Raw genomic sequence first — 9,133 nt, 5'->3', positions numbered from 1 at the left:
TCTAATCCCAGCACTCGGGAGGCAGAGGCAGGCGGGTTTCTGAGTTTGAGACCATCCTGGTCTTCAGAGTGAGTTCCAGGACAGCCAGGGCTATACAGAGAAACCCTGTCTCAAAAAACTTAAAAAAAAAAAAGTTAGAATAATTGGGTTAAAGCTTTATCATCATTGGGCTCTAAAATTTTGTATTGGCATTTTGTAAATTGCGTTGTTACATATCTGATTGGCTAAGCATTAAGAGTCTTGAGTCTGGGGCTGGTGAGATGGCTCAGTGGGTAAGAGCACCCGACTGCTCACAACCATCTGTAACAAGATCTGACTCCCTCTTCTGGAGTGTCTGAAGACAGCTACAGTGTACTTACATATAATAAATAAATAAATCTTAAAAAAAAAAAAGAGTCTTGAGTCTGCTGGGCGTGGTGACACACGACTTTAATCCCAGCACTTGGGAGGCAGAGGCAGGCGGATTTCTGAGATCAAGGCCAGCCTGGTCTACAAAGTGAGTGCCAGGACAGCCAGGGCTACATAGAGAAACCCTATCTCGAAAAAAACCAAAAAAAAAAAAAAAAAAAGTCTTAATTCTACTGGGTAATTAAGTGTTGAGTTGACTAGCCAGGGGTTCTTGGGGGCATTGTGTGAAAGAGAGAGAACTTGGGGGCCCCGTCTGAGAGATGGTGGCATTAGGAGCGTGGGAGTGTGGCCTGGCCCTGCTGAGAGTTGGCGAGTTCATTTTTTAATATTTCCTATAACACAATGATTAGAAGATAGTGTTGGATCCCCTAGAACTGAGTTAATAAATAAATAAATCCAGGTCCTCTGCCATTACAGCAAGTCTTCTTAACTGTTGAGTTCTCTCTCAGCCTTTGACACACAGCTTGAAAACCAGTATGAGAACTGGGGATTGGAAGTCCTGATTTAGAAAAATAGGCTGGGGATGGTGGTGTATATTCTTAATCCCAGCACTGGGGAGGCAAAGGGAGATAGATCTCTGCCTGTGGTTCTTGGCCAGCCTGGTCTACGTAGTGTGTTCCAAACATGGAAAGACTTTGTCTCAAGAAAAAATAAATTAAGGCTGTGCATGATGGTGTATACCTGTAGTTCTAGCCCTTGAGAAGGGCAAGCAGGAAGGTGAGTCACCTTCAGCTGCACTGTGAGTTCAAAGCCAGCCTAGGCTACATAAGACTTTAAAAACAGTAATTTGGAGCTGGAGAGATGGCCCAGTGGTTAAGAGCACCAACTGTTCTTCCGAAGGTCCTGAGTTCAAATACCAGCAACCACATGGTGGCTCACAATCACCCATAATGAGATCTGACGCCCTCTTCTGGTGTGTCTCAAGTCAGCTACAGTGTACTTAGATAGAATAATAAATAAATCTTACAAAAACAATAGTTTGTGGAAATGTCACTTTTATTTCCTCAGATGAGAGCTGTACCCAAGCTGTGTGAACACATAACTTGGGCTGAACCCAGAGCATTACTTTCTCTGTTTTAACTATCCCTAGACCTAGGCCTGGAGGATTCTAGTCTCCATACAATCTAATCTTCCAAGCTGACTGGTTCAAACTGGCTTCTCTCAGCTTCTGACTGAATTGCTCTGCTTGGCTTTAAACTAACTGGCAATTTATTCTCTGGCTTGCTCTATATTCACCTGTAACCTCTCTGGAAAACTGTCCTGGTGAAACTGCCACCTCCTCCTCCTTCTTCCCCTGCCCCCCCCCCCCTGCACCCCACTCCCCTGGTCCCTTTCCTGTGCTGTTCTTTTTTTCCCCCAATGTATTTATTTATTTTATATACCTGAGTACACTGTAGCCATCTTCAGACACACCAGAAGAGGGCATCAGATCCCATTAGAGATGGTTGTGAGCCACCATGTGGTTACTGGGAATTGAACTCAGGACCTCTGGAAGAGAGTCAGTGTTCTTAACCACTGAGCCATCTCTCCAGCCTTCCTGTGCTGTTATTGTGAGAGTTGGGTGTATCCAGTCTCATTTTGTCAAATCCTTTTCACTTTTGTCACTTTGCCCCTCAGTTTGACATCACTTTCAAACATGGCTGCTTCCTTCTACAAACTAACTTTACCTTCATTGTTCGGGAATAAAGGTGTATACTGAGGGCATGTCTGTATTCCGGCCAGAGGGATTAAAGGTGTGTGGTGTGCCTGCATTCCAGTCGGATCACACAGACCTGGGTCTTTAGATGTGATTCTCTGCCAAGTCAGCTATGTTGCTGGATTAAAATTCCTCTACAAGTTTAACTTGAAGAACCTCAACTTTTTCTTTCTTTCTTTAAGATTTACTCTTACACGCGTTCTCGCGACCGGCCAGGAAGAACGCAGCAAACCGGAATCTTCTGCGGCAAAAGCTTTATTGCTTACATCTTCAGGAGCCAGAGAGCAAGAGCGCAAGAGCTCTATTGCTTACATCTTTAGGAGCAAGAAACAAGAGCCAGAGCAAGAGAGAGCCAGAGGAAGAGAGAGAATGGCGAAACCCCGTCCCTTTTTAAGGAGAATTATTCTCCGCCTAGGACGTATTACTCCCTGATTGGCTGCAGCCCATCGGCCGAGTTGTCGTCACGGGGAAGGCAGAGCACATGGGGTGGGGAACTACCCTTGGCACATGCGCAGATTATTTGTTTACCACTTAGAACACAGGATGTCAGCGCCATCTTGTAACGGCGAATGTGAGGGCGGCTCCCCACAATTTACTTATTTATTTATTTATTTACTGTTTGAGTACACCATAGCTCTCTTCAGACACACCAGAAGAGAGCATCGTATCCTATTACAGATGGTTGTGAGCCACCATATGGTTGCTGGGAATTGAACTCAGGACCTCTGGAAGAGCAGTCAGTGCTTCTAACCACTGAGCCATCTCTCCAGCCCAAACCTTAACTTTCTTAGTTCCCATGGAGAAACTAAGACTGGAATCAATTAATGATTCCCAGTCTCAAAGCAACCATCTTGAGCTGTAGGCAGTGGTGACCTGGAGCTGGCTTCCTCACAGCACTGCTGAGAGTATGGCAGTATCTGAGAGTCTTAGGGTCACAGGGCTCAGAGTGGTCACTGGACCCTGACAGTAATGTTTCAGGCGGCTTTAGGTCAGACAGAGCCTACATACAGTCTTACCAGTATTCTGAGGAGCCCTGCCTGTGTTTGCACGTGTGCATGCACACAAGCTTTCTGAAGCCATCCAGAGCAGAACATCTTCATGTCATCAAGGCTAGGTGTCCTTCTGCTTGTATCCATTGCCCTAGACACAGCTGTTGGGGTAGGCTGAAGGACTTGACAAGTGTGGTTGTCTCCCAGGTTGTGGGGTATGGTCATCTCCCCCCATGGTTACCTTGTCCTGCCATAAAAGCTCACACTAGCCCAGGGATGCTCCTATCTGATCACAACGAGCAGAGGAAGAGGACCCTCTGTCACAAACTCAGGCAGTGCCAGATGGCCCAGGTATCTGTCACTCCAAGGCTGTACATTCTGACTCAGCAGCTGTGTCAGCTGTCCACTCATACTGCCTTCATTGGCTCTTGGTGACTGGCTATAGGGCCAGGTTCCAGCTGTGTCAGCTCCTGCAGCTTCTGAGGGGACCTGCCGACACAATGGACCACATTCACCTCAAAGTGGGTACAGTAACTTTGGAGTTTGTTGTGGGGAAGATATCAATTCTGTGCCCAAAATGTGAGTCAAGGCTCTGTGGCCAACATGACAGTGCTTCCAGGGGAGAAAAAACAGCAGGGCTGTGAGCAGATATTTTCCAATCCCGGTTCAAAGGTTTGCTGTACATCTGTCCTAGAGACAGCGCCAGAACAACTGCCCAGTTGTGCAAGGATTTGGTCTCTGGATAAGAAAGCTTCAGACCAGGCGGCCACTGTCACGCGCTCCGGAGAGCAGAGTGACTCACAGATATCTTTCCCCTTTCGCAGAGGCAGCTGATGAGAGCATTCCAGAGCCAGGCTGTGCAGGGCAGCTACAGGGTGGTTTCTAAAACCTCTGTGGTTGGGCTAGTGGATTAGTAAGGTAATCAAAGGATCAGTGGGGCAGTGGTGAAGACTGGAATTTCCCAAACCACCTATCCCCTCCACAGATAGCCAAAAGCCATTGGCCTGGGACTTAAAAGAGAGTACTGCCCTAATCTTCAAACTGGCTTTGCTGGATTACCAGACACCTAAGAACACCCAGGCACCGGGTACCTGTCACTGCTGTTGGCCTTGTCCGAGGTTTCCTTCTTCATTTTCGTGGTTTAATTTAACTTAGGCTTGTGTCAATCTTGCTGGCCTTGAACTCAGAATGTTACTCAGGCTGGCTTTAGACTCAAGGCAAACCATCTGTCTTAGCCCCCAGAGTGTTGGAAGTACACGTTTGATGTAGTAGCCAGCACAAACACCAAACTTGTATTGGACTTTGGCTGTCTCGCTAGACATATGCTGTACCACAAAGCTACACTTCCTGTTGTGGACTTTTATAAACTGAAATTGGGTATAGTAACACAAGTTTGGAATCCCAGTGCTTATTGGTTGGTTGGTTGGTTGGTTGGTTGGTTGGTTGGTTGGTTGGTTAGTTGGTGGGTTGATGGGTTTGGTTTGGTTTTAAAACAGTTTCCCTGTGTAGTTCTGGCTGTCCTGGAACTAGCTCTGTAGTCTGACCTCAAACTCACAGAGATCTGTCTGCCTCTGCCTCCTGAGTGTTCATACAAACCACCACCCACCTGGAAAGATGACTGAAAGCTTTCAGGCTGCTGGGCTGTGGTAGTACACACCTTTCATCCCAGCACAGGTGGATCTCTGTAAGTTCAAGGCCTGCCTCCTCTTCTAAGTGAGTTCAGGATATACTGGGTTACACAAAGAAATGCGGTCTCAGGCTGGTGAGATGGCTCAGCGGGTAAGAGCCTGACTGCTCTTCCAAAGGTCCTGAGTTCAAATCCCAGCAACCACATGGTGGCTCACAACCATCTGTACAGCTACAGTGTACTCATATACATTAAATAAATAAATAAATCTTAAAAAAGAAAGAAATGCTGTCTCAAAAAACAAACAAACAAACAAACAGAAAGCCTAAGGGCTACAAAATGCTGGAGGTAACTGCTGTGTGATTTGTTTTGTTTTGTCGAGCCTTAAATTTCTGGCCTCTCTCTCCCAAGTGCTGGAATTACAGAAATTATCACCATCCCCAACTTTGTATAAATGTTCTATTTCATCCTCCAAAACGTAGAAATTCTAACCCTCAAAGACTAGTCACTTTCTAAGCTTGTACTGGTTCAGGGACTTGGAGACAGAGGGATGTAATTCCAGGCTTTGTTTTCATGTCAGTCACCATAAGTGATTGACAGCTTGTTGAACTTGCTGAACGTTGAGTATTGGAGGTAGAGAGCTCAGCTAGGAACACATGACACAGTTTCTAGGAACAGTGGCTAGAAGACTTTGGGGTCTAGACTCTGACTCACGCAGAAACCCCAAACTCAAGAACCTCTGTGCTCTAAATGGCCAAGGCCCTCACATGCTGACGGTTCCCAGACCTTATCTCAGTGGAGGCCACTCACTGATGGGAGGAGAGGGCTGCTCTTCTGGTCTTTCCTGCCATTCTGTTGGTAGCACCTTCATCTGAAGACTTTCATTTGATCCTCTGAGCTGGGAGTACAGACACAACTTTTCCACAACATGAGAAAAGACAATCGGCACATCTAAGGGGGGGAGGAGCTCTGTCACCAGGCTACAGCGCAGGACCTTCTGTTTCCTTACTTAAGGTAGGTAAGTTAGAAGACATGGTATCTGACTCCTCCCAAGCAACCAGGAGTTGGGGCTGTGCCGGAGAGATGCAGAGGTACACAACCATCCCCAGCAGGTTCTCTCAGAGCCTCTTCAAGTTTCTGTGGTACTCCAGCTCAGGGAGTAGCCCCTGACACTGAGACTATGATGAGACACCCCTGACAGGCAGGGCGTTCTCATTCAGTGTGTCTTGGAGCCAGTGGACCTCGGCTTTACACCTACAGGGTGTGTGACATGTTGGCTTGACGATGGCTGGAAAGCAGCCAGGTGATGTAAGGCCCACTGCTAACCACACTGCTGTCCCAGCTCGCCAGCCTGCCAAGTCTCTGTCCAGGCACAGGCCTCTCACGATCACCTAGCAATCTCATCAGTATAGTGAGTGGGTTGTCTCCAGTCTCACAAATTTATGTCCTAGCTCTCAATACTTTTTTTGCAGTTGTTTTGAGATAGGTTGTGTGTGTGTGTGTGTGTGTGTGTGTGTGTGTGTGTGTGTGTGTGTGTAACAGCCCTGCCTGTCCTGGAACTCTGTTAGATCAGGCTGGTCTCAAACTGAGATCTGCCTGCCTCTGCTTTCTGAGTGCTGGGATTAAATAAAGGTGTGCAACACTGTGCCTGGCTGCTCTTGATACTTTTCAATGTGACTGTTTGGGTAATAGGATAAGGTCATATTGTAGTGCACTGTGCCCTAAATCTTTGTAAGAACATTTATGCCTTTGTAAGGAGCTATCTGAGCCAGATGTGACAGCACAGGCCTGTAATTCTAGCACAATTTTGAGGAGCCTGAGGGAGAATTCTGAGTTCAGGACTGGCCAACCTGGAAAACAACTACCTTCCCTGGGGGTGGGGGGAAATAAAAAAAGTAATGGGGTAACTGACTGTGGTAGTGCACCCTCGTAAACTCGCAGGTGGTAACTGAGGGCAGGATGCTCAGGAGTTTGCCTGAGTTACAAAGAAAAGTGTATGTGTGGGGGCATAGGATTTGGACACAGGCGTAGACAGCAGCGTTAGATATGAATGGAGGGATTGTGTGATACTTTTAGAAGCCAAAGAACACCAAGGACTGAGGCTGGTAAACTCTGGTAAGCTTGGTGCAAAGGCTCCCTCAGAACCTCAGAAGGAGCCCTTCCTGGTATGAGGCTGCCAGCCACTGCAACCATGAGGGTTTAAGTTCTGGCTTAACCCAATCTGCAGAGTCCACCATTAGCATTCAGGGATGCAGGGGAAGCTGTTGAGTTGGGAGCTATCTGTAGCTCCACAGCCAAGCTTCTGGGCTCCTCTGGCCCAACTCTGTTCTTGCATTCTGTCTACCTGGTAGTCTCATACCCCCAAGCCAAGCATCGCCTGACACCACAGTTGAACCTGTTGTAAAAGCAAGACAGCTGGCAAAGAAGCTGCAGGAAGCTTTGTATGGGGTCCTTCCCTTTCTTCACCCATAATGGAAACCATCCCCTGACTCTTAGGATCAGACTGGATATCTTCAACATGAGTCCATAGGCTGTCCAGAAAACAGAGGCAGTATGTGTGTGTGCTGGGTGAGTCCCATAGGACTAGTAGTGTTGATCTGTCTGTAGAGTTGAGATGTCAGTATGATGCACCCTAAAGGCAGTTTTGGGAATCTACTCTTGGAGAGGTGAGAGTGACACATTGGGAAATGGACAGGGCTGTGACCTCCTAAATGACAATGGATTGGTGCTCTTCAGATGGGGAGGGAGCTCAGCTCCCAGTAGGTAGACAGGTGATCCATCATCCTTTAAGCTTAGACCCTCTTGATGCCCTTGAGCTCACATCCACAGCTTTCTTCATGGACTCTCTCCTAGTCCTTCTGTCCTCTATAAGGCACCTTCTAGGTCCAGCTGCGGAGAGGGAGTAGTAGCCAGGAAGGATCTGACCCCTTTGGCCGGACATAGTGACAGGTGTGCTGAAAGATGAGCCACTAAACATGATCCTGTGCTCAGGGAGCGCGGAGCAGCTCAGTTTCAGCCCCTCGCGTCTGCAAGCATGACTGCGTGGCTTTATATAGCCTCGCAAGCCCTTTATAAGCTGGAATCGAGGTTCTGTCGAGCAGGAGAGCTTACACAGATCTGGTCTGGTAGGGACACTTTCTCACTCATACCCACAGAGATAGCCCACCTCAATCCCAGGATGCCCAGCCGAACGGTCCGCTATGCTCGCTACAGCCCCCGACAGCGGAGGCGGCGGATGTTGGCCGATCGGAGCGTGCGCTTCCCTAACGATGTTCTCTTCTTGGACCACATTCGACAAGGCGACCTGGAGCAGGTGGGACGCTTTATCCGGGCTCGGAAAGTCTCCCTAGACACTATCCATCCCTCAGGTGAGTAGATAACTGAGAGTCTGGCCTTCTGTCCATAAGGAGGCAGGGGAGATCCTCTTCTGAGGGTTACAGCTTTGACCCTGTGTTCCCACCCTGCCCAGGACTGGCTGCTCTGCATGAAGCTGTGCTCTCTGGAAACCTAGAGTGTGTGAAGTTGCTAGTCAAATACGGGGCTGACATTCACCAGCGGGATGAGACAGGCTGGACACCACTGCACATCGCTTGCAGTGATGGGTACCCTGACATAGCCAGGTGAGACTATGGAATGTGGTTCAGAGGTTTCATCCTAATCTCTCCAGGTGGACCCCCCCAAAATATGGCTCTGAGGATGTAGGCATCAACTCAGGGATTCTGGCAGTTTCTACCCGATTGCAACATTAGAGCAAGCCGGAAAATCTGGCCACAGCTTCCAAGGGGTCAGGTTTCTTCCTCCTCACTCTGCCTGGAAAAAACAAACAGGTGACCCCAATATTCTAGCCTTTTGGCCCCGGAGTGGGCTGAGTAGGCTTTAACCACCTGCCCTTCACACCTCAGGTATCTCATCTCTTTGGGGGCAGACAGAGATGCAGCCAATGATGATGGCGATCTGCCCTCCGACCTTATTGACCCGGACTTCAAAGACTTGGTGGAACTCTTCAAAGGAACCAGCATGGACTGAGCCAGGAGAGCCCTTTGGGGCTTGCGCCTCCTTGGAGAAGTGGCAAGCACCTTGCCCCAAGGACTAGAGTGCCCACTGGATGTGCAGTGAGGCAGCCAGGCTGGTTAGGACTTGTGGGGAACGACCCTCTTGCCCCTATACCCATTTCTCTGGCCTGGCTTTTTCTCCAGGTTTGTTTGTTTTTTAATGGTGATACTTTTTACTTTTTCAATAAACATAATTCCCAAGCTGTGATGATGACTTGATTAGCGCAGTCCAGTACAAAACCATCGCCAGGTACGCGGGGGCTCGCTGGCAGCGCAGGGCCGGGGAAATGCGTGTCCGGGGCCGGTGCGCCGATGTTCTTGTTCAGAGATGCCCGGCAACCCCTCCCTTCCCCCGACACCC

General features: G+C 48.5%; 1 protein-coding gene across 1 annotated transcript; it reads left to right on the top strand.

Moving 5' to 3' along the window:
- Positions 1-7,819: 7,819 nt before the first annotated feature.
- On the top strand, positions 7,820-8,977 carry Ppp1r27 (protein phosphatase 1, regulatory subunit 27). The gene is made up of 3 exons (NM_026814.3): positions 7,820-8,088; positions 8,190-8,340; positions 8,623-8,977. Exons 1-3 carry the CDS (start codon positions 7,899-7,901, stop codon positions 8,744-8,746), a joined length of 465 nt encoding a protein of 154 aa, NP_081090.1. The 5' UTR covers positions 7,820-7,898; the 3' UTR covers positions 8,747-8,977.
- Positions 8,978-9,133: the final 156 nt, after the last annotated feature.

Source organism: Mus musculus, chromosome 11, assembly GCF_000001635.26.
Source record: "Mus musculus strain C57BL/6J chromosome 11, GRCm38.p6 C57BL/6J".
Classification (NCBI taxonomy): domain Eukaryota; kingdom Metazoa; phylum Chordata; class Mammalia; order Rodentia; family Muridae; genus Mus; species Mus musculus.
The sequence above is the reverse complement of the archived record's forward strand: the minus strand, read 5'-3'. Positions and strand labels throughout refer to the sequence as shown.

Bases quoted from the DNA above. Each gene is read 5' to 3' on its own strand.
- Ppp1r27 (NM_026814.3), top strand. From the start codon at position 7,899: ATGCCCAGCCGAACGGTCCGCTATGCTCGCTACAGCCCCCGACAGCGG. The intron at 8,089-8,189 runs GTGAGTAGATAA...CACCCTGCCCAG, and splicing joins AGACACTATCCATCCCTCAG to GACTGGCTGCTCTGCATGAA. The intron at 8,341-8,622 runs GTGAGACTATGG...TTCACACCTCAG, and splicing joins GGGTACCCTGACATAGCCAG to GTATCTCATCTCTTTGGGGG.